We start from the raw sequence: 26,487 nt of genomic DNA on the forward strand, positions 1-26,487 counted from the left end.
GGACATCCCTGTAGTATTGTCCAGTTACTGATGTGTGTGTAGGTACAACATGCTGACAAACCATTCCACGAATACACACACACACACACACACACACACACATATATATATATATATATATATATATATATATATATATATATATATATATATATATATAAAAACAAAGATGAGGTGACTTACCGAACAAAAGCGCTGGCAGGTCGATAGACACACAAACAAACACAAACATACACACAAAATTCAAGCTTTCGCAACAAACTGTTGCCTCATCAGGAAAGAGGGAAGGAGAGGGGAAGACGAAAGGAAGTGGGTTTTAAGGGAGAGGGTAAGGAGTCATTCCAATCCCAGGAGCGGAAAGACTTACCTTAGGGGGAAAAAAGGACAGGTATACACTCGCACACACGCACATATCCATCCACACATACAGACACAAGCAGACATATTTAATATATATATATATATATATATATATATATAAAAAAAACAGACGACAATAACTTTCCCAGCAGAAGCAACCACTTTTGCTTTTTTGGGGGTCAGTGATGAAGGAGATTTCCACACTGAGCTTTGCTGTTTGCTCTCACGATCAAAATGATGTAGCCAAGTTTCATCAGCAGTGATTACTTTTGAAAGAAACTTTGGATCTTCCTCCAACATCAACTTTAACTGCATGCAGACATGCACGTGAATGTCATTTTGGTAGGGAATCGACAGTCTTGGAATCCATCGCGGACAAACAATTGTCGTGTAAGTTTTCTGTCACCAATGTGTGGGCGACACCTAATGAAACATTCAGTATGTCAGAAAGTGATCTTAAGGTAATTCGCTGATCCTATCTCATTATGACAGCAGCAGTGTTGATGTTTTCTTCCATAAGAGCAGTAACTGGAGCACCGGGTCCATCTTCCTTTGAAATTGACTGTCTCCCCTCTTTAAAACATTTTAAACCAGCTTCGAGTTGTGTTGTAGGGAAGAACAGACTCTCCATAGGGCTCCTGTAATATTGTATAGGCCTCAGCTAAAGATTTGTTGAGCCGAAAGCAGAATTTCAAAGCCGCACATTGTCCCTCGCGTGTAAGCTCCATTGCAGCGGTAGGCGGTACTAAACATGTCTGACCTCGCCTGCCTCTCACAGGCGGGAACCAGGAGTCCCAACAATGAAACTACTACTGTGTGTGTGTGTTGCACATTAAGCTAACAGAATATTATAAGATTAAATTTTAGTGTGAGAAATTATGACCATAAAAAAATTATCATTCTTTATTGAACAGCCCTCATAGCTTGCCAGTTGAAAGATTTGCTTTGAGAAAACTTCGCTAACGACCACATCATCGCTAAACACTTTCAATATGTGCAGCCATTTATACATTTCGACCTAAATCTGTACGACTTCTGGTTGTCTGCATATCTGAAACATCGTGTCTGTCAGGGATGTACCCGGCTCATCCTGATCTGAACGCTAGCACTCGACAACATATTGATTTGATTACATAGCATATCCTGTGAGCAATTGTTGGCCGTGCTGTATTACAGACACACCATGTCGCCCAGCCTTTAGACCATATTGAACACACCTAATCAGTCTCATGAGTTATATCCTAATAAACGTGCCAAAATCACCATTATGATGTGTTTGATCATTCTTCCCCTTTTCCTGCACCCACACCACATTCTGACTGCTTACAGCACACAGCCCTCACTACAGCGCTGTCAGTTTAATTATAACCACGTAGTTCAATGTCACTTATGACACTCAGGTTCATCCAGGGTGGAATGAGGACAATATTATGAAAAGCACACTATATAGTGGATATACTGAATTGCAGACAGGCACAACAGAAAGACTGCAAAACAAGTAAGCTTTTGGCCAAAAGGCCATCTTCTGAAGAAAAATAATACTCACACACATTCATGCAAAAAAAAAAAAAAAAAAAAAAAAAAAAAAAAAAAAAAAAAAAAGGGGCCACAAGTTGCCTTCGCGTGACTGTGTGCGTTGTCTACCCCAGAAGAAGACCTATTGACCAAAAGCTTACTTGTTTATTTGTCTTTTGTTGTGTGTGTCTGTAGTTCAACATCTCCACAATATGGTGAGCAGGAATCTTTTGTTTTCTTAATATTGACACTCAGATTTAATTTTTTTGAAATTCAGTAATTGTAGACCATATATGGTAGAGCCATATGAGAACTATCTTCCAACAATTGTTTTTCAAAATTATATAAACATTTCTACAATCAATATTCAGAACTGCTAACATTTTTCAGAAAAGCTAGTTTCCTCCTAAACTATGTGTTGTACAGTGATATCTTCAGTGGTACATGTGGAAACTGTCTGCAAAATAGGTTTAGTGGTAAAGGTTTTTAAAACAACAGTGAAAGCTCCAAAAACATCCTCATAAGTCCTTGAATGCTGTGATGAATGTCTGCACATAAATATAAAGGCCTTGCCCAGGCAATTAATTGCAAACAAATATCAATGTAATGCTGGGAGACAACTTTTAGAGCAAAGGCATCCTGGACAGAATTGGCTCCACTCAATTTTCTAACCTGAAGATTTTGGTGTCACGGGCAAAAACAAATGACAAGAAAATGGGTACACGACAAAAGAAATTTAAAATTCAGAAAGTGTTGCAGCACAAGACAGAAGTCAAAATTTGATTACGTATCCTGCCCACATTTTTAATCTCTCACTAAATTATGTATACAACAGAATGCAACAATGAAGGATGGTGGTGTCTGGCTATCACACACACAGTCAAATAAAATTAATCTATTAGCAATACTCATAATTGTAAATATAGTAATCATATAAATAACAAGTTTGTCTTCAAACATCTGTGGAATCGTCCATAACAGGAATGAAACAGTAGAATTAATCTAGGGACTGCAGGTCAATCCACTTATATTATGGTCGTCTCACACTTGCTGGATTTTTATAAAATAAGTTCACAAAGTTTGAATAATTCATCAACCTTAAGAGTATAGATTAACAATATGGAGCTAATGCAGTGATAACATTACATATATGCCCATTTACACAAATCTAGGACAACAGGCCCAAATCTGTTTTTTTTTTTCCTTTTTAATTACCAAATATTACAGCAGTAGCCTGAACAATAATACCTGACCCTGGAGAAAAGCTCGGTTAGGTAACTGACAAAGTCACGTGCTGGCTCAAAAAATTGGATTCAATTTACTGGTTCAACAATTACCAGGCAACAAGAGGCACACGCTATACAGATATTATCAAAACAAAAAATTCTGCACAGGCACAATAAATTGCATGTTATTTCTCTCCCAGTCTCTGCTTCACCTCCCCCCCTCAAAAAATTTCAAATTATGTAAATGGCCTATCTCTTGCATAATATGTAGTAAAGTTAAAATACACTTACTGTGGCTTATTTTCCACATAAAGACTGTAACAATATTATTTAATGAACTTGTCAGCAACAAAATACCCAATACCAACTAGCGGCACGATAAAATAGGTATTACTAGAACTCAATAAAAGCAACTTCTCTCAAAGTGGAAATTTCCTCTGTAAGGCAAACAGTGCTCTTAACAACAGACAACCAGTAATTTGCAGACTCGGCAGGAGTAACCTGTCGGGACGACAGTGCAGCCGTCCGGAAGCGTACGGCTCCCCTCGTCACAAACGTGACGACGTCTCGTGATGGCAGAGAATCTGGTACCGTAAGCCACGCCGTGAAACTTCCTCGTGGGCCGCGTCTGGCAGCAGCGGAGGAGTTCTGCTGTGGTGCAGTCGTCCCCCAGTGGCCGCTAGGACTCACCGCCGTACTCCGACTGCTGTCGGGGCTGTGTGGCGGTGGCCGCAGTGGACGAGCTCGCTGTCAGCACAGTACCGGTGCTGGGGCCCACCGTGGTCACCCAGCTGGAAGACTCTCTTTCAGATAGTGGCTGCTGTTGCTGTGAAGGGCTGCTCGCACTGAGAACTTCCATCGGCCTTTGGAAAGTACAAATGGTCGGTATCAGTAAAAAGCAAACGAAGGACACATGCAATTGAAACTCTTTGTGTTACACAACTAACATAGGGAGAACCTGATACAAGCATTTTCAATAATTAAGCAAATAACTGTACCGGAAAAATGAATTATTTAATCAGTACAGTTTTTGTCTATTTTTTCACATAATCCTCACCATCTTCCATGCTCCTGTCCCACTGACTATGTCTTTTAATTCCTCAGCAGAGCATTCTTTGCCTCGATCTCAAAACCTTTCTGTACTTTTTTTCCTTTCCCCTTCATTGCTATTGATCCTTACGCCATACGAGGCTTCTTTTCTTGAACTGAACAGATAAAAATCTGAAGCTTTGAGGTCACGACTCTGAGAAGGACGAAGCAGGAGCTCCCAAACCACTCTGCCAACAGTTTCCAGCAAAAGTGTCTTAGAATTATATACAGAGTGAATCAAGAAAGACTTTACAACTTTGGAGTGCTATAGAAATTTACTGGGATAACTTACAGAATTGGTAGATGTATCGTTTTGTAGCAAACAGCCTCAAGTTTGATTCATGTAGTGCACAGTTAAAACGGCTACTTTCACTAGTTCGGAGTGCGCTTGCTGTGTGTTTCGGCTTCGTGAAACGAACTCTGCAACAACTTTTTGGTGTAAATATGGGACAGCAAAATTCTGTGTCCAATCCTGGAACAAGTTCGTGACACCCCCAAAAGTTAATGTCTTTTGTGCTCTTAGCAAATTCTTCTTCATGGAGAAAACAGTCACTGGTATTGTGTGTCTGGTTGTGCTTGAAAACTTTTTAATTTCACAGAGCAATGAAGACGACCGAGATGGGACGGTTTGCTACCAGCAACGCAGTGCACCACCTCATTTCCCGACAGAAGTTCGAGGTTTCCTCAATCGCTTCCCTGATCGTCGGATTGGCCGCGAAGGGTCAATCACATGGCCACCTCACTCCTCAGACTTGACACCACTGGATTTCTTTCTCTGGGCTTTTATTAAAGACCGTGTGTATGACCCTCCTTTACCAAACAATTTAGCCAACCTGAAAAATCAAATCTACACTGCCATTGCACAAGTTATGCCCAACTGCTACAAGGAGTGTGGGAAGAAATTGGTAACTGGTGGGATGCTTGCCAAATCATAAATGGTAACCACATAACCAAAATGAGACTTCAAACTTTTAGGTGAAACCTGAGGCTGACTGCTACAAATGACACATCTACCAATTCATAGTTTATGTCAATAAATTTCTACATCATTCGAAAGTTGTAAAGTCCTATGAGTGGTGTATGTTCAGTCAGACATGACTCATATCTATAATTCAAAGGTCGTGACAGCTGTTAGATGAGAAAGTTTCAGTAAAAACTTAATGAGTGGCGGTATTTGTGGCAGGGAGAGTGCGAAAATTGGGAATTTGGGTCTGTTGGGAAGTGTGTGTAGATGGCCGAGACAATTCTGGCAACCATTCTAGAGAGGCGGTCTGATGCAAATTTTCAACTCTCACTGGTGCATTGCTGCAATGCCCTGTGAGGCTGGAAGTTATTAGTTCCTTCCCTCCTCTTCCCCATCCTGTTTCCTTTCCATTCCTTTCACCCCAATTAATCATTTAGCTGGATCATATGTTGTCGAGCCCTGTCTTCCGCCTGCCCTCCTGGACATTTAATCTTTAGTGTGGGCTTGACTTCATTCTCAATTGTGCCAGAGTGGTATACAGTATTGATAGAGAGTTGTTTCTACAAAACAGTCACAGAAAATTAAACCATAGACACTCTTGATAACCATAACTGTCCCAGGTGATTGTAGAGTTTCAAATTTCTTACAGACAGGCGATTCATGGTGTTTCCACCCCATGCTTTGATTCTGGCTAGAAATGCATTCCAGTTTCATCACAGGTTAGCATCTTATCCAAAAATATATCACCTCCATTACTGGAATGATTTTGGAGCTCGGCGCAAATATAAAATCTGTGTTCTTTGTGATGGGCAGGATGTTCTCTGGGAACCCAACTTCCAGAAGTTTTGCTGTATTTCTGTTTTTTTACCTGTAAGGAATCAATTTCTCAGATAAATGAATCAATACAAGCTGACACTGAGATCGATACTGCTAACAGACACCCCAAGCAGTGCTCATCACTTGCGTTTTTGTGGACACTTAAGCGTTTTCATTCATGTGTAAAAACATGCACAGTTTGTGCAACTACTGGTGTGTTATTTGCTCATTTGAGAGATTATTTCTGACGGTTGTGTACTTTGCGAAAGTAAAAACCAGATCACAAAATGCTCCTCTTTGAAAATGCTTTTCTCACGTGGACACGACATTGTAATTAAGACTATAGGTGATATGGTTATAACAGTTGACTAACACTTTTCACAATATTGCCAGCTAACACTTGGAAACACTTCAGTTCCTGGCATTAAGTCCTTTTGTCTGTTTAATAATTGAATGGGTAAAATTTCTCCAATGTGCAAACATGTTTGTGTATGTCTGCTTACTGCATTACAGCTTACTCCCTTTTTAAAATAACAGGGTAACTGAGTAACATCCACAGGCAATTGACATCCAGCCTAGCTTTCACTGTTCAGTGGAACCATTACCTTTTAAATAGTAACAGTGCTATTTAGCATAAAACGCACGAGCTGGGGCAAGTTAGTTTAAACATGAACCTGCCGTGTGCTCATCACTAACTAGCTGTACCTCCATCACATGCATTTCCAATCTATGAATGTTTGGAAAAATTTGCTCAATTCGAGATCACTCACCCTCTCCTCTGACCTTATTATCAGGTTGTTTTTCTCTGCCTGTATATTTCAAGTGCAAAGACAACATTTTTCAGTACTGGTTCCATCTTATTTAAATTGTGCATTTCTGCCTTCCCGAGCTGACAGTCATGAATAAAAAACAATCCACGAAGTGTGACACTTCCTTTCGTCTTCCCCTCTCCTTCCCTCTTTCCTGATGAGGCAACAGTTTGTTGCGAAAGCTTGAATTTTGTGTGTGTGTTTGTGTTTGTTTGTGTGTCTATCGACCTGCCAGCGCTTTTGTTCGGTAAGTCACCTCATCTTTGTTTTTATATATATTTTTTCCCACGTGGAAAATATATATATATATATATATATATATATATATATATATATATATATATATATATATAAAAATAAAGATGAGGTGACTTACCGAACGAAAGCGCTGGCAGGTCGATAGACACACAAACAAACACAAACATACACACAAAATTCAAGCTTTCGCAACAAACGGTTGCTTCATCAAGAAAGAGGGAAGGAGAGGGAAAGACGAAAGGATGTGGGTTTTAAGGGAGAGGGTAAGGAGTCATTCCAATCCCGGGAGCAGAAAGACTTACCTCAGGGGGAAAAAAGGACAGGTATACACTCGCGCAGACACACACATATCCATCCGCACATACACGGTGTCTGTGTATGTGCGGATGGATATGTGTGTGTGTGCGAGTTTTTCCCCCTGAGGTAAGTCTTTCCGCTCCCGGGATTGGAATGACTCCTTACCCTCTCCCTTAAAACCCACATCCTTTCGTCTTTCCCTCTCCTTCCCTCTTTCCTGATGAAGCAACTGTTTGTTGCAAAAGCTTGAATTTTACTCAGATAATTTATTGTTGTCAGTGGTGACCATCTTCAGATCACACGTTGCCACTTATTTAGTTTTTAATAAATTTAAAATTTAATTTCTTTTGCACTTTTAACATATTTCATCATATTGCTGTAAAAACTTATAACATCTCATAATTTCAGACCTTACCAGTTTCTGCATAATTGCAAGTTTTTACTTGATTGCATTTTATGTAACTGTACAGGGCCACTGTAAGTGATTAATTTGTTTTCACACTTCTATATTTCCCAAGGTATTGAACGTACAAGTACGACTGGTTCACGAATAGAACTGTAAACACACACAGTCACCATCGTGCCCAACAGTTGGTGTTATGAGTGCAGCGCTTTGAGAAAATGGTGACAAAGTAAGGAAAGAGTTTTTGTGTTGGAATATGTAAGATGTTTACTGTTACAACAGAGAATTTCACCTTCCAACAAGATGAGGCACCACCTCACTGGAGCAGACTACCTAAATGATGAACTTTTGTATCGCTGGATTGGGCATAGGGATGAAGATGGTGTGGCTCTTTTCCCTCATCCTCCTAGGTCACCAGGCCTAATACCTCGTGACTTCGGGGGTATGTTAAGGATTGTGTTTACACACCCCCATTGCCGAGAACACAAACAGCTCAGAGAATGCATCAGTGCGACAGTGATGGCCATTGAGAGGATGTCACTACATAAAGTACGAAACGAACATGACTACCGCTCAGTCATGTGTCGTGTGACCAGAGGGGGCACTCTTAGAACATTTGCAGTGTACAAAACACAAACTTGGCGAGTTTCAAGCTCTATTCATGCATCAAGCATGTCTGTACATGTAATAATATGGAAAATAGATAGCTCTGAAAATGAATGAATCAATTATAGCAGCCCTGTATATAGGTTAAATATGCATACAGTAGTGACACCCAACTAGTTTGCAACACAAACGTATTTTTTGTCGTCAACAGTAGCGCCATTTACATTACGTCTTTGCTGCCACTATGAACTAGTTCGTATCATATTTTTTGCTATGTTCGACAAAGCCAAACAGCATTTTTTTCTTTCTTGGTGATTATTATACAGGACATTTTCTAAACATGTACTTCATCACCTTTTTAGGCACACTCATACTATACATATGAAAGTAATACTTTTCATTGCATTATAATATATTGTTTACAAGATATAAACTGCCTAATAGTTGCATTCAGTTTCCACTTTTTTCTGGAGATCTGAAGATAGCCACCACTGACCGAAATAAGATAGTCCAACAACAAAAAGTTTTGTGAACATACACTGGAATAAAACAAACATAGTCTGCACTATGTCTGCTTTACTGCAAGTTTCAAGGGGTCACCTTCCAACAGTTCAGTCCGTTCTACTTAAATATTCCTCAGTTCGTACTGCCACACACTGTCGACAAAGGGTAGCACCGATGTGTATTTATTTGGTTGCGGGCCTTATTTTAAGTGTTGGTAAGTCTTTCTTTGAAAGTATTTGTCCGGTATGTAGCAGTGTAGAGAAGTGAAACTGGTGTGACAAACAGAATGAAGAAGAAGTGAACAAAAACTTTTGTAATGTGGTGCTGCAGAAGACTGCTGAAGATTAGGTGGATAGATTAAGTAAGTAATAAATAATGAAGAGTATGGAATACATTTATGGCACAACTTGAGAAAAAGAAGGGGTCAGTCGGAGGGACACATCCCGGGGCATCAAGAAATCTTTAAAATTCATAATGGAGGGAAGTGCAGGGAGTATAAATTGTACGGGGAGTCTAAGATATGAAAGCAGTAAGCAGGTTCAAACGGATATAGGTTGCAGTAGTTATGCAGAGATGAAGAGGCATGCACAATGTAAGACTAGTGTGGAGTGCTGCATCAAACCAGTCTTCAACCTGAAGGACAGAAGAACTGTTTTCTCGTTGGACAATGTTTCAGTCAACTTGTTTCATGTGCTGTGATGGTATGTTCTGCCCCCATGTGTTTCCCAAGACTAAGGTACTGTGAAGACTTGTAGAAAATGAGCTCTAACAAGGAGAGGTCCCCAGGGGTGGGTTAGAGTTTTTGAAATAATCTACATGTGGATGTAGCTTTGGGTCCCAGGTATCTCACCCTGCAGCAATTCATCCCGGCAATCTCTTGTTTGCAAGTAATTGTCCAAAAAAAGTTAGGAATTTTATGTGAATGTCCTAGAGCCTTAAAATTATGGTGATAATTATATGGGCATTGTAGTGTAGTGGTTAGTATATGAACCTGATATCTAGGTCGTGGGTTCAAATCTCATTGGAAGATTCAAAATTTCTTATTTTTCAATCTTTATTGAAATCTCTCTGATCATTATTTTTATTCAACTAATTGGTTTAAGTTTGTCACATCACTTCAACCACCATATTAGCCTTTTTAATTGCTCTCATTTTTTCTTCCTATGCTTTTTTTCATTTGGGATCTTTATGGATGTAGTTTTAATTATTTTGTGTACTGACTTCCATCTGGTTTCTTCCACTTCATTGTTTTAGATTTTCATCCATGTTATTGCATTTGTTATTTCTATGCCTGATTTTGCTTTAATATCATTTTATTTATAATCCCTTCTTTCATTTACATCTTCATCTGCACTATTTTGTCCATGGTGCAACATGAATTTATGTTTTAACTGTTTGTATGACAATTACCATCCAAAAAATAAACATCTTAAAACTTCCTGGCAAACTAAAACTGTGTGCCGGACTGAGACTCCAACTTGGGGCCTTTGATTTGCAGGAGAACTTCTGTGAAGTTACGAAGGTACGAGACAAGATACTGACAGAAGTAGAGACGTGATGACGGGTCGTGAGTTGTCATAAGGTAGCTCAGTCATTACAGCACTTGCCAGCAAAAGGCAAAGAGCCTAAGTTCGAGTCACACTCCAGCACACATTTTTAATCTGCCAGGAAGTACACATACTGCTGTGGAGAGAAAATTTCATTCTGAACGTACATCTCATATGTAATGAAAAATACATTTTTGACACTGTTGCACAACCAATGTAAATAGAGTATTTCAACTTTTATTTTTTTTTAAATAATCAAAAAGAAAGAAAGAAAAGAAGATAGGAAGAAAAAAATAAGAGCAAACGAAAAAGTTAACACAATGATTAGAATGGTGTGACAAACAATTAGAAATAGGAGAAAAGTTACAATTAAACCAATTAATTGAAAGGAGATTTCAATGATGTTTTAAAAACAAAACATTTTCAAGCATCTGATGAGATTCGAACTCATGACTGTCTACATGTCATGCTGGTATGCGAACTATTACACCACAATGCCCATATAATCATTGTTATATATTTTAAGGGTCTAGGACATTAACACAAAATTACAAAAGCCTTTTCGTTGATTACTTGCAAACGAGAGCTCAGCAGGGTAATATACCGGGGACCCTAACCTACCTTACCATATCAATGATTTCAAAAATTTGATTGCACCCCTGGTGACCTCTTCTTTCAACTGATACCATTCATTGTTTGTCGTAGTAGCACCAAATGTCTTTTAACAGGAAGCATTTTACACTCTCATATTCTGTATATAATATTTTGATTCTTGAGTTTCTCCCAATCACGTAATAAAAAAATTCTGGTGGAGGCACTTTCAATAGTACATATCAAATTTTATAACTTGTGCAACACATTTATGGTGTTTCTCTGTTGAATTTCGTGGCACTGCAGAACTGACACACTTGATCTATTATGCCAAGGACAAAGCATCTGTGTTTGTTGTACTATTTTGTGGGACCATAAATAAATGCTTCACCTGCCAAATTTAAATTTCTACTACTTCTGCATTGCACTTACTGTATACTAATGTTTTGTTCACATGCTTACAATTATTATGTTTCACGAACTTCCTTCACTGTAACTCTACTTACTTCATCAACAGTTTCTGCATGTGTGCTTGCTGAGTGTCCCACTCGGTCCTTTCCTCTAATTTCATCTTGTTGTTCATCTGTTAAGTTTGCTCTCAATCTATTTATTCTCTTCTGTGATAAAGTTAAATATGCTTATTTGCTCCTCATCTCTTTCTTTTCTTCATTATTCTTTCTGATTCTTTTCATTTCATCTTCTACATCTACATCCATACTCCACAAGCCACTTGACGGTGTGTGGTGGAGGGTACCCTGAGTACCTCTATCAGTTCTCCCTTCTATTCCAGTCTCGTACTGTTCGTGGAAAGAAGGATTGTCGGTATGCTTCTGTGTGGGCTCTAATCTCTCTGATTTTATCCTCATGGTCTCTTCGCGAGATACGCGTAGGAGGGAGCAATATACTGCTTGACTCTTCGGTGAAGGTATGTTCTCGAAACTTTAACAAAAGCCCGTACCGAGCTACTGAGCGTCTCTCCTGCAGAGTCTTCCACTGGAGTTTATCTATCATCTCATCATTGGCAAGATCTCCTATTTTACATCTCGACAGACTCTTAAATTTTAATATCCCACAACACAGTAAAGTTCTCTTTAATACACTGTTCACTACCTTAATCGATTCACTAATTTATTTCACTTTTCTTTGATCTGCTCTAATCAGTTTCCAAAAGTATACTGACAAGTTCGCCTCACCACTGCCTAAATATACCACTCTCACCTGCAACTTATCCCCATGACAACATGATACTGCAACATTTGAGATCATTATCTAATGTTTTTGGAATATTTTATAACATTCTGGAACATTCCACAACAATCTGAAATATTCTAAAGGAAATCTCTGCTACTTCAGGATTCAGCATTCTCAGCCACTTCACTGAACTCCCGTAAGAAGTCTATTGGTGTGATGCCTCTCTTGGCACAGATTCTCCGAGCCCAAACTGTACAGTTGCAAACCAAAACCACCCCTGTGGACGGAGGATTACCATAACATCTAACACTATAGGGCTGCAGGTTGAGTTGTGGAGTTATAGTGATACACATGGACAAACCATACTTATTACAGCTATTTATTTCTTTAAATTAATCAGTCCTTCCCGTACATTGGACCAGGGTTTTAAACTTACAATTCTTTTACATCATGGTTACTTAAGAGGTGAACAACAGAAAACTGTAGATGGAATGTAACAATATTATGAAAAGGACAGCTGGTACTAACCATACAGCGGAGATATGAGCTTTTGGCCAACAAGGCCTTTGTTAAAAATAAATAACAGACAGATAGGAACCCCCCCCCCCCCCCCACACACACACACACAGTCTCTGTCAGCTGAAACCAGACTACAAGCAGCTGGACATGATGGGGGAGGCAACCAGGTGGGTTGAGGAGGAGGCTGGGACAGAAAGGGGAAGGGGGGGGGGGATAGCAGGGTAGGGGTGAGGGTGGGGGGACAGTAAAGTGCTGCTAGTGGGAGTAGGAAGTGTGCAGGGACAAGGTGGAGAGAGGGTAGGGCAGCTGGTGCAGTTGGGTGGTTAGATGGCGGGCAGGTGGGTGATTGAGGGGGGCGGTAGCGGAAAGGAGAGAAGTAAGACGACTGGCTGCGTTAGTGGAATAGAGGGCTGTGTAGTGCTGGAATGCGAATGGGAAAGGGGTCAGATGGATAAGGACAATGACTTACGAAGGTTGAGGACAGGAGGGTTACAGGAATGCAGGATATATTGCAGCGAGAGTTCCCATCTGCACGACTCAGAAAAGCTGGTGTTGGTAGGAAGGATCCTGATGGCACAAGCTGTGAAGCAGTCATTGAAATGAAGAATGTTGTGTTGGGTAGCATGCTCAGCAGCTAGGTGGTCCAGTTGTTCCTCCACCGTAATTAGTCGGTGGCCGTTCATGGGGACAGACAGCTTGTGGGTTGTCATGCCCACATAGAATGCAGCACAGTGGTTACAGCTTAGCTTGTAGATCACGACTGCTTCCACAGGTAGCCCTGCCATTGATAGGGTAGGTGATTTTTGTGACTGGACTGGAGTAGGTGGTGATTGTGGGAGGATGGGTGGGACAGGTCTCACTGAGGCCCGTACAGACCGTAATTACCCTCCGAACCTCGTACAAAAACAGATCTTCCGTGCCTTATCTTCTCAGTCATCCACCACCTCCCAATGACCCACTGCCGGGTCACAGAGGAGAATTCCCTCTCGACCCAGTACCATCCGGGACTGGAGCAACTGCATTACATTCTCTGCCAGGGTTTCGACTACCTCTCGTTGTGCCCTGAAATGAGAAATGTCGTACCCACTATCCTCCCCACCCCTCCCACAGTGGTATTCCAACCACCCGCCAAACCTACACAATATCCTCGTCCATCCCTACATAGCCCCTGCTCTCGAGCCCTTGCCTCGTGGCTCATATCCTTGTAATAGACCTAGATGCAAGACCTCTCTCATACATCCTCCCACCATCACCTACTCCGGTCTGGTCACAGACATCACCTATCCTATCAGAGGCAGGGTTACCTGTGGAAACAGTCACGTGATCTACAAGCTAAGCTGTAACCACTGTGCTGCATTCTACATACGCATGACAACCAACAAGCTGTCTGTCCACATCAATGGCCACTAACAAATTGCGGCCGAGGGATAACCAGACCACCCTGTTGCTGAGCATATCGCCCAAAGTGACATTCTTCATTTCAATGACTGCTTCACAGCCTGTGCCATCTAGATCCTTCTCGCCCTCACCAATTTTCCTGAATTGTGCAGATGGAAACTCTCCCTACAAAGTTTACACTCCCCTAACCCTCCTGGCCTCAACCTTCATATGTCATTGTCCTTCCCCATCTAGCCCCCTCCCTGTTCCCATTCCAGCACTACACAGTCCTCTATTCCACCAATGCAGCAAGTCTTTTTACTTCTCTCCTCTCCACCACTGCTAACCTCACTACCCCACCCTCCATCTAACCACCCAATTGCACCAGCTACCCTAGCCTCTCTCCACCTCATCCCTGCACGCTCCCACTAGCAGCACTTTACTGTCTGCTACCTCCACCTCTACCCTCCTATCCCTCCCCCTTTCCGCCCCAGCCTCCTCCTTACCCCACCTGGTTGCCTCTCCCATCGTGTGCAGCTGCTCATAGTCTGGCTTTAGCTGCCAGACACTGTGTGTGTGTGTGTGTGTGTGTGTGTGTGTGTGTGTGTGTGTGTGTGTGTGTATGTATGTGTACTACCCTTTTCATAATATAGTTACTTAAGAAGTGACAATTTTAACATGATAAATAGTGTAAAATAGCGTAAGTAGAATTAACAATACCAGAGAAGGAAAGTTGCTACTCACCATGTAGCAGAGATGCTGAGTCATGATAAGCACAATAAAAAGATTCACACAATCATAACTTTCGGCCATTAAGGCCTTTGTCAGCAGTAGACACAGATACACACACGCATATGTGTGTCTACTGCTGACAAAGGCCTTAATGGCCGAAAGCTATGATTGTGTGAATCTTTTTATTGTGCCTATCGCGAATCAGTATCTCCTCTCCGCTATATGGTGAGTAGCAACTTCCCTTCTCTGGTATTGTTACATTTCATCCTGGATTTTCCATTGTTTGGTAAGTAGAATTAAAAGTTATATCACTATCTACTAACAATGTAAACATCAATACTAAGAACTAATAAGGTTAATGTTACCCGTACTACTACTACTACTACTATTATTATCTTCTTTTCTTTCTCAGACCTTAGGTCTAGTTAAAAATGGAAAGTGACGCGGACCTTGATCAAGCGTGACTTCCTTTTAACTGTACAGTATATGTTATATTGCATTTAGGAACTTTCGAGTAATTGAACATGTATCAATAATTACGGATTTCTGTAGATGTATATGTAAGTTTGGATGTAGCTTTATTGCATTGATGTACTGGTGGATATTGTATGGTATGACTCCTGTAGTTGATAGTATAATTGGTATAATGTCAACTTTATCCTGATGCCACATGTCCTTGACTTCCTCAGCCAGTTGGATGTATTTTTCAATTTTTTCTCCTGTTTTCTTTTGTATATTTGTTGTATTGGGTATGGATATTTCGATTAGTTGTGTTAATTTCTTCTTTTCATTTGTGAGTATGATGTCAGGTTTGTTATGTGGTGGTGTTTTATCTGTTATAATGGTTCTGTTCCAGTATAATTAGTATTCATCATTCTCCAGTACATTTTGTGGTGCATACTTGTATGTGGGAACGTGTTCTTTTATAAGTTTATGTTGTAAGGCAAGCTGTTGATGTATTATTTTTGCTACATTGTCATGTCTTCTGGGGTATTCGGTATTTGCTAGTATTGTACATCCGCTTGTGATGTGATCTACTGTTTCTATTTGTTGTTTGCAAAGTCTGCATTTATCTGTTTGAGTATTGGGATCTTTAATAATATGCTTGCTGTAATATCTGGTGTTTATTGTTTGATCCTGTACTGAAATCATGAATCCTTCCGTCTCACTGTATATATTGCCTTTTCTTAGCCATGTGTTGGATGCGTCTTGATCGATGTGTGGCTGTTAGATGATACGGGTGCTTGCCACGTAGTGTTTTCTTTTTCCAATTTACTTTCTTCGTATCTGTTGATGTTATGTGATCTAAAGGGTTGTAGAGATGGTTATGAAATTGTAGTGGTGTAGCCGATGTATTTATATGAGTGATTGCTTTGTGTATTTTGCTAGTTTCTGCTCGTTCTATAAAGAATTTTCTTAAATTGTCTACCTGTCCATAACGTAGGTTTTTTATGTCGATAAATCCCCTTCCTCCTTCCTTTCTGCTTAATGTGAATCTTTCTGTTGCTGAATGTATGTGATGTATTCTATATTTGTGGCATTGTGATCGTGTAAGTGTATTGAGTGCTTCTAGGTCTGTGCTACTCCATTTCACTACTCCAAATGAGTAGGTCAATATTGGTATAGCATAAGTATTTATAGCTTTTGTCTTGTTTCTTGCTGCCAATTCTGTTTTCAGTATTTTTGTTAGTCTTTGTCTATATTTTTCTTTTAGTTCTTCTTTAATATTTGTATTATCTATTCCTATTTTTGTCTGTATCCTAGATATTTAGAGGCATCTGTTTTTTCCATCGCTTCTATGCAGTTGCTGTGGTTATCCAATATGTAATCTTCTTGTTTAGTGTGTTTTGCCTTGACTATGCTATTTTTCTTACATTTGTCTGTTCCAAAAGCCATATTTATATCATTGCTGAATACTTCTGTTATCTTTAGTAATTGGTTGAGTTGTTGATTTGTTGCTGCCAGTAGTTTTAGATCATCCATGTATAGCAAATGTGTGATTTTGTGTGGGTATGTTCCAGTAATATTATATCCATAATTTGTATTATTTAGCATGTTGGATAGTGGGTTCAGAGCAAGGCAGAACCAGAAAGGACTTAATGAGTCTCCTTGGTATATTCCACACTTAATCTGTATTGGCTGTGATGTGATATTTAAATTTGTTTGGATATTAAGTGTGGTTTTCCAATTTTTCATTACTATGTTTAGGAACTGTATCAATTTGGGATCTACTTTGTATATTTCCAATATTTGTAGTAACCATGAGTGGGGTACACTATCAAAAGCTTTTTGGTAATCAATGTATGCATAGTGTAGCGACCTTCATTTAGTTTTAGCTTGATATGTCACCTCTGCATCTATTATCAGTTGCTCTTTACATCCTCGTGCTCCTTTGCAACAGCCTTTTTGTTCTTCATTTATAATTTTGTTCTGTGTTGTATGTGTCATTAATTTCTGTGTAATGACTGAAGTTAATATTTTGTATATTGTTGGTAGGCATGTTATGGGGCGATATTTGGCTGGATTTGCTGTGTCTGCTTGATCTTTAGGTTTCAGATAAGTTATTCCCTGTGTAAGTGTATCAGGGAATGTGTATGGGTCTGCAATGTAACTGTTAAATAATTTAGTTAGATGTGAATGTGTTGAGGTGAACTTCTTTAGCCAGAAATTTGCTATTTTATCTTTTCCAGGGGCTTTCCAATTGTGAGTAGAATTAATTGCTTGGGTGACATGTTGCAAAATTATCACTTCAGGCATTTGTGGTATCATCTTGTATGTGTCTGTTTCTGCTTGTATCCACCGTGCATGCCTGTTATGTTGTACTGGGTTTGACCATATGTTGCTCCAGAAGTGTTCCTTATTATTATTATCATCATTAGTATTAAAAGATCTTTTACAGTAACATCGTTGTAACTGGCAACTTGAAGTACAAGTATTTGTATAAGTTTCTTTTTCAGGTCGAAAGGGATGATCTTTTTGCATCTTTGTAGGGTTTGGACGGTTGCTAATAACTTCTTGAAAATTGCAGCTAAGTGCTCCGCTCATTTTAGGTTCTCATCTATTATTATTCAAAGACTCTTTACTGAGGGAGTGGAATTTGTGTGTGCCTCATTCCTGATATTTGTGGCTAATGAGCCTACAATGGACAACAAGGACAGCTTGGGTTTTGATGGATTAAGCTTTAATCCTTTATTCTGTGCACATTTTGATACACAGAGGTCAGCATTGAAATTCTCTTGGTTGTACCTCTTCATTACAGCTTGTATAATTTATACGCATAGAATTAAACATACTGCAATTAAATGATAGCTGTGAGAACCAGTTGTAAATGCTGGACATACACTGTGTCTTGTGACAATTCAGAATTTGTGCCAGACCATCACTCTACCACAAACTACTCACCAATTGAGAGCAGCTGCCTCCACTGTCAGAACAAGCCTGAATCAGACTTTTCTCTGTTTTTTTATCGTGCCGTACCTCACTCAGTAAAAACAAAGTACTTACAGGTTGGTCTGACTCCTTAGTCCCCTTTTTCTCAGGAACAGGTGGAGTTATCAAATTGAAATTCATGCCAGATACTACGGTCTATGGTCCCTTTAAGCTTCTAAGTGAATGCAATTAAAAGACACAACCATTTATGTCATCTTTTGATATTTGCAGACTCACTCATCAAAACATATAGGGTACTTCTTGTTGACATAGGATCATGAAATTTGGCAAGAAGTAAGGTTTCACTGTACAAGTGAGGGGAAAAAGAAAACCTGAAAATTATCTAGGAATTGATTTAGAAAGTACTGGAATTCCCAGGACCAATATCATGCCAGTATTGATATTGATAATAGGCAAAAATCTTTGAGATTCTACATTCACGGGATGGACAAACTACCTATATACGTAATTAAATTTGTATAGAACCATCAATGCACAAGTCCTACTCACATTTACTTACCTGTATTTTTCTCGTGTCGTCAGTCTTCCGACTGGATCAAAGTGACCTGCCATGAATTCCTCTCATGTCAACTCACTCACCTCAAAATAGTACTTCACCATATGTCCTCAATTATTTGTTGGATGTAGTCCACTCTCTGCCTTCCCCTACAGTTTTTCCCTCTGTAGAGCTCCCTTAAGTACAACAGAAGTTAGTCTACATGTTCTTAACAAATGTTCTATCCTCCTGTTCTGTCTTCTTGTCAGTGTTTACCATTTTTAACTTTCTTCCACAGTTCTGAAGGGAACTTCCGATTATTTATCCTACTAGTCCACCTAATTTTCAACATCCTACTATAGTACTACATATCAAATGCTTTGATTCTCTTCATTTCTGATTTTCTCACAATCTGAGATTCACTACTGTACGATGCTGCATTCCTAATGTACATTTTCAAAATGTTTTTCCCTCAGTTAACCACCGAAGTCTGGTACTAGCAGACCTCTCTCTGTCAGCAATGCCTGCTTTGCTTCTGCCAATCTGCTTTTGATGTCCATGTGACCATCACGTGTTATTTGTTTCCAAGGTAGCAGAATTCTTCCACTCTGTCAATTTTGCTGTCCACAACATCGATTGTATGGAGTGTAGCCATGCATGGAAGTGAAACATGGACGATAAATAGTTTAGACAAGAAGAGAATAGAAGCTTTCGAAATGTGGTGCTACAGAAGAATGCTGAAGATTATATGGGTAGATCACATAACTAATGAGGAGGTATTGAACAGAATTGGGGAGATAATGAGTTTTGACTAGAAGAAGGGATCAGTTGGTAGGACATGTTCTGAGGCATCAAGGGGTCACCAATTTAGTACTGGAGGGCAGCGTGAAGGGTAAAAATTGTAGAGGGAGACCAAGAGATCAATACACTAAGCAGATTCAGAAGGATGTAGGCTGCAGTAGGTACTGGGAGATGAAGAAGTTTGCACAGGATAGAGTAGCATGGAGAGCTGCATCAAACCAGTCTCAGGACTGAAGACCACAACAACAACAACAATGTGGATGTTAAGATAATCGCTAATACTTTTTACTTTCTTCATTCTTCAGTTTACTCTCAATTCATGGCAGGTGCTCATTAGACTGCTCATTGCATTCAGCTGGTCCTGCAATTCCTCTTCACTTTCACTGAGGGTAGATATCTCACCACTGAGTCTCATCACTGACATACACTGTGAGATCAAAAGTATCAGGACACCCCCAAAAACATAAGTTTTTCATATTAGGTGCATTGTGCTGCGCCTGCTGCCAGGCACTGCATATCAGAGACCTCAGTAGTCATTAGACATCATGAGGGAGCAGAATTGGGTGCTCGGCGGAACTCACAACTTCAAATGTGGTCAGGTGATTGGGTATCACTTGTGTCATACGTCTGTACGCGAGATTTCCACACTCCTAAATATCCCTAGGTTAACTGTGTTGGATGTGATAGTGAAGTGGAAACGTGAAGGGACACATACACCACAAAAACTACAGGCCGACCTCGTCTGTTGACTGACAGAGACCACCGACAGTTGAAGAGGGTTGTAATGTGTAATAGGCAGGCATCTGTCCAAACCATCACACAGGAATTCTAAACTGCATCAGGATCCACTGCAAGTACTATGACAGTTAGGCGGGAGGTGAGAAAACTTGGATTTCACGGTCGAGCGGCTGCTCATAAGCCACACATCGTGCCAGTAAATGTCAAACGATGCCCTACTTGGTGTAAGGAGCATAAAAATTGGACGACTGAGCAGTGGAAAAGCATCGTGTGGAGTGACAAATCATGGTACACAATGTGGCGATCCGATGGCAGGGTGTGGTCATCGCGAATGCCCAGTGAACGTCACCTGCCAGTGTGTGTAGTGCAAACAGTAAAATTTCGTAGGCGGTGATATTATGGTGTTGTGTTTTCATAGAGAGGCTTGCACCCCTTGTTGTTTTGCGTGGCACTATCACAGCACAGGCCTACATTTATGTTTTAAGCACCTTCTTGCTTCCCACTGTTGAAGAGCAATTCAGGGATGGTGATTGCATCTTTCAACACGATCAAACACCTGTTCATAATGCACGGCCTGTGGCAGACTGGTTACATGACAATAACATCCCTGTAATGGACTGGCCTGCACAGAGTCCTCACCTGAATCCTACAGAACACCTCTGGGATGTTTTGAAATACCCATTTTGTGCGAAGCCCCCCCGACCGACATCAATACCTCTCCTCAGTACAGCACTCTGTGAAGAATGGGCTGCCATTCTCCAAGAACCCTTCAAGCACCTGACTGAACGTATGCCTGCGAGAGTGGAAGCTGTCATCAAGGCTAAGCGTGGGCCAACACCCTACTGAATTCCAGGATTGCCGACGGAGAGCGTCACGAACTTTTAAGTCATTTTCAGCCAGGTGTCTGGATACTTTTGATTACATTGAACCTTATTTTATTTCGGTTCATTGATTCTTAAATGTATAGATTGAGTAATAAAGGCAAAAGACTACACCTCTGTCTGAATATCTTTTTAATCCAAGCATTTCACACTGTATATTCTGTTCTCATTGTTGTCTTATTACTAAGCAACGAACACACATGCTTCTCCATTCCATAATAGGCCCACCAGAGGCATGCATACAGTGCAGGGCTGCAGCCTACCCTGCAACAAGAGATGTAGCAATCTATCCCCACATACCAAAAGGAGGAGCCTCTGGTAGCACTGTTCAGAAAGCTCAAGTGGACGGACATACACTAAGGCAATAAAAGTCATGGAATAGCTACTAATATCATGTCAGACCACCACCAGTGGGGCAACTTGACGTGGCATGGACTTGATAAGTCACTGGAAGTCCCTTGCAGAAATATTAAGTCATGCTACCTCTAAAGCTGTAACTGCTGAAGTGTTGCTGGTGCTGGATATTGTGCAGGAACTGACCTCTACATTATATCCCATAAATGTTGGATGTATTCATGTCGGACACTCTGGGTGAATAAATCATTAGCTCGGATTGGCCACAGCGTTCTTCAAACCAGTGGTGAACAATTGTGGGCTGGTGACACGGTGTATTGCAATCCGCAAAAATTCCATCGCCGTTCAGGAACATGAAGCCCATGATTGGCTGCAAATGGTCTCCAAGTAGCTAAACGTAACCATTTCCAGTCAATGATAGGTTCAGTTGGACCAAAGGACCCAGTCCATTTTTGTAATCACTGGAATTTTTTGAACAGACCCCACAGAGTGACAGTGTCCAGAGCATCACATCATTTCTGCACAGGGTCTGTTGTGGCTTCCCCTGGCAGTGGGGGCAGAGACACGTTGTCTTCTTTTCAGACAAGTTCCGATTCAATGCAGAGCATTATGCTGTACATCTCCACGTGTGGAGACTTCAAAGAGAAAGAACATTGTCAGACTGGATTTGTTACCTTATGTCTGACACCTTAAGACTGGAGGCCGTGTCTAGTGTTCGAAGTCTCTGTGACTTATCTGTCGACAAGATAGTGCGAGATTGCACATTACCCGTGCTGTCCTGACTACGTCGACATAAAAGGTGTTTGACAGTTGCGCTGCACAGCACTTACTGCAGGTCTCTCAAATGCTGAAAACATCTAGTCCGGGGTTGTTGAGAGACTGACGTACCATGATTTGCTGACCACTATGACTGATGAACTCTGGCACAGATTTGATGCAACACGAAATTATGTACTGCTGTCTGTCATCCGAGTTCATTTTGACTTGTCACACTGCCGGGTTAGACCCACTTTACTGTCAGGTGTGGCAGTTTTGCACACTAAATTACGCACACTCTCAGAAGCGTTCATTTCCTTTTATCCAGCATCGGACAAAGTTGGGACATTTATGGTACTTCTCCACTTTCCTCCATCTTCCCACTATTCTTCTCCAGAACTGTTTTGTTCCAGTCCAGATTCACTCTTCTAATAGTAGTCTGGATCAAGTCAATCCTCTATAACTCTGGCTCTCCCTCTTGCTCTGAAACTAGGTAGACAATATTAAGGGGGGTAGGACGCCAAACGGGCCGTCTTGGAGCAGAAGAGAGAGCACAGGACATCTTAATTTCCACTGTCTATACTTTTACGAATAAATTCATAAAACTTGGTCAGCGCAACCAGGAAGGATTCATCATCTATTGGCTGCGTTTGTTGCTATAGGTACACGTTTCTTCATAAGTAAGACAGATTCTTCGATGAATTTTGCACAGCATACAAACCATACTTACAGGTGTATGAAACTCTAGAAATTAATTAATTTAAGAAAAAATGAATGTGCTGTTACATTTTAAACTTTATGTTTAGAAAAAACTCAAATATTATAGTTAATTATCTCAATTTTTACCACAGTTTTTAATATATTTAATATATTTTTGAACTTCCACCACTATAAGCGTAAATCCTGAATCCTTTCTGGTCATTCTGAGAAAGTTTTATGAATTTATTTTTAAAAGTATAGACAGTGGAAGTTAAAAATTCCTGTGGTGTCTCTCCTGCTCCAAGTCGTCCCATTTGATGTCCTAACCCCCTTAGTAGTAACCAAAGACTTTTGCACATGATTCAGTTATTGCGTGAAAGGATCTCATAAATTTTCAATCAGGTCCTGACAGAATTTCAAAGTGGCACAGAGATTGGCAACTTGCTTTAAATGTTCAGAAATTTAAAATTGTGCATGTCACAAAATGAAAAAAATATAGTATCCTATTTTTATTCTTTTATCTTCCATTGTCTTTACGTGTCCAAACCATATTAACTTACTCTTAGTTTTCCGTAACATAATTCTTAGGAATTTCAGTTCACTAGCTTGGAGTCAACTGTCCTCTCTTCTTACAAATGTCCAGCTCTCCCACCACCCTCTATGCCAGCTGTGGGCAACCTTTGGTGACCCACAGGCCCGATTCACATACTTACTTCAGACTGCGGGCCAAACCATCGTGTGACTGATGTGACAGCACCACTCCTAGCGCATAAAATCAAAACTACAGTGTAATATAGAAACAGTCAAATTTCGAAGGTTCACTTTTTCATTTTATTGATATGTTACCTGAACCCAATTTCTGGATGGACAAAACAGTAGTTTGCAAACTAGCATATAAACCACGTCAAGATTATACGAGGGCCATTCAGAAAGTAACCTCCGGTTCATTTAAAAAAATACACCAAGTTAAATAAAAATATTTTAATATATACATCTTACAACTACATCTTTGCACTATTTTTCTACATAGTCTCCATAGCGATTGAGGCACTTATCGTATCTCTTCACAAGCTTTGAAATTCCTTCTGCATAAAAATCACCCGCTTGTGCCTGGAGCCAGCCTGTGACCGCATCTTTGAGCTCTTCGTCGTCATCAAACCGCTGTGACCCGAGCCATTTCTTCAAATGCATGAAGAGGTGATAATCACTTGGCGCCAGGTCTGGGCTGTAAGGTGGGTGGTTGATAACGTCCCACTTGAAGGACTCAAGAAGGGCCGTTGTTCTGCGAGCAGAGTGAGGACGGGCGTTATCGTGCAAAAAAACGATACCGGAAGTCAGCATACCACGGTGTTTGTTCTGTATAGCCCGTCGTAACTTTTTTATTGTTTCACAGTACACGTCTTGATTAATGGTCGTACCACGTTCCATGAATTCAACCAACAACATCCCTTTGGCATCCCAAAACACCGTTGCCATCAGTTTTCTGGCAGAAAAATCTTGCGAGGCTTTTCTTGGTTTGGTAGGCGAATTTGAATGTGCCCACATCTTTGATTGTTGTTTTGTCTCAGGGTTCACGTACTTAATCCAGGTTTCGTCACCGGTCACGATTCTGTTTAACAATGGTTCTCCTTCGTCCTCATAACGTGACAGAAAGTCCAATGCAGAGGCCATTCTTTGAGTTTTGTGGTGGTCGGTAAGAATTTTGGGCACCTATCGTGCACAGAACTTACGGTAACCCAATCTTGCTGTCACTATCTCGTACAAGAGAGTCTTAGAAATCTGTGGAAAACCAGTAGACAACTCCGACATTGAGAACCGTCGATTTTCACGAACTTTTGCATCAACTGTCTGAACGAGTTCGTCAGTCACCAATGATGGTCTACCACTCCTCTCTTCATCATGAACGTTTTCTCGTCCACTTTTAAATAAACGTACCCATTCACGGACAACTCCTTCACTCATAACTCTCGGTCCGTACACGGCACAAAGCTCATGATGAATAGCTGCTGCAGAATATCCTTTGGCTGTAAAAAACCTTATGACAGCACGCACTTCACATTTGGCGGGGTTTTCTATTGCAGCACACATTTCAAACTGCCACAAAAACTAAACTAGCGCAGTTACAACGTTCACTCGACCACGGCTTGATGCCGACTGACCTGTTGAGTGCGTGAACGCACAGATGGCGTCGCTACTCCCCCCACAACCCGCACTGTGACCAATCAGAGGTTACTTTCTGAACCGCCCTTGTATATAACAAACATTGTTGTATCACCGTTCATCTACATCTATACTGTGCAACCCACTGTGATGTGCATGGTAGATGGTACATTCCACAACAACATTAATTAGGCTCTCTTCCAATTCCATTCACGTACAGAGCACGGGAAGAATGACAGATTGAATGAGTGCATGGATGTTGTAATTATTCTGATTTTATCCTCACAATCCCTATGTAAGCAATACGACCTGTTAAGTGGACCCTGGAAACTCACCACCCGATGGCGCAAGTGAAGGAATTTGCAGCCTACAGTCACAGAACTGCCTGAGCCTCTTATTCAGAGGAAAAACAAAGTTTTATCATACCTTTAAACAGCTGAGGCTGCAACAGTTACACCAGTAACTCAACAAGTAATTGAAATGTATTAATGTTGGCTCTCGAGGCTCTCGTGACCTCCAGTGTTGACAATACAACCCCTTTAACTTCCTGCGTGTGCCACAGAGGTCTACATGTCATGAAAAGGGTTAAGTGTACCCCAGGTGATGCCTGGCATTCAAATAATTTTCCCATTGTGGCCAGTTAATAACATTTATGTAACTGTAGGCACTTTGTCAGGGACTGTGTTATAAGCAACATGTGTAGACCTTGTACTATACAGTTTTTAACACTGAGCTACTAAACTGTTATGAAATGTGACAGCTCATTTGCTGATGGCAGTAACAGTTTTATTCGGTTTGACGTGTCCAGTTTCACAAGGCTTGTGCGCTTGTGTGGCTCAGTGGTTAAGTACCGGTCCACAGATCCAAAGGTCCGAGGTGCGATCTCTGGTTTTGTTAACAGATTTTCTCTGGACAGTTTACGTCTACCTTCACGAGTCCAATTTGGTATGGGTCCCACACACTTGAGCAATGTTGTAGGATGGGTCACATGAGTAGTCTGCAAGCAACCACTTTTGTAGACTGACTGCACTTCCCTAGTATTCAACAAATAAATTAAAGTCTACTACCTGTGTTACCCCCAATCGAGCCTACGTGATCATTCCATTTAATATCCACACAAAGTGTACGAGTTGGCCCATTCCAGTAGTGACTTACAGATATTATAGTCATAGGATACTATATTTTTTCATTTTGTGGCATGCACAATTTTAAATTTCTGAACGTGTAAAGTAAGTTGCCAATCTCTGCACCACTTTGAAATTTTATCAGGATCTGACTGAATATTTGTGCAGCTCCTTTCACACGATAACTGTATCATATAAAAAAGTCTTTGGTTACTATTAATATTGTCTACAAGGTCATTAATAAA

The 26,487-nt window shown here is 40.5% G+C and overlaps 1 protein-coding gene across 1 annotated transcript in view; it reads right to left on the reverse strand.

Moving 5' to 3' along the window:
• Positions 1-2,653: 2,653 nt before the first annotated feature.
• LOC126426914 (transcriptional repressor NF-X1) overlaps positions 2,654-26,487 on the reverse strand; it is a 264,170-nt gene continuing 240,336 nt past the window's right edge. The window contains exon 18 of the mRNA XM_050089018.1: positions 2,654-3,964. Within this exon, the coding sequence (XP_049944975.1) occupies positions 3,781-3,964 (184 nt within the window). The 3' untranslated portion in view covers positions 2,654-3,780. The remainder of the gene's footprint in view (positions 3,965-26,487) is intronic.

The sequence above is a fragment of the Schistocerca serialis genome, chromosome 11 (assembly GCF_023864345.2).
Source record: "Schistocerca serialis cubense isolate TAMUIC-IGC-003099 chromosome 11, iqSchSeri2.2, whole genome shotgun sequence".
Classification (NCBI taxonomy): domain Eukaryota; kingdom Metazoa; phylum Arthropoda; class Insecta; order Orthoptera; family Acrididae; genus Schistocerca; species Schistocerca serialis.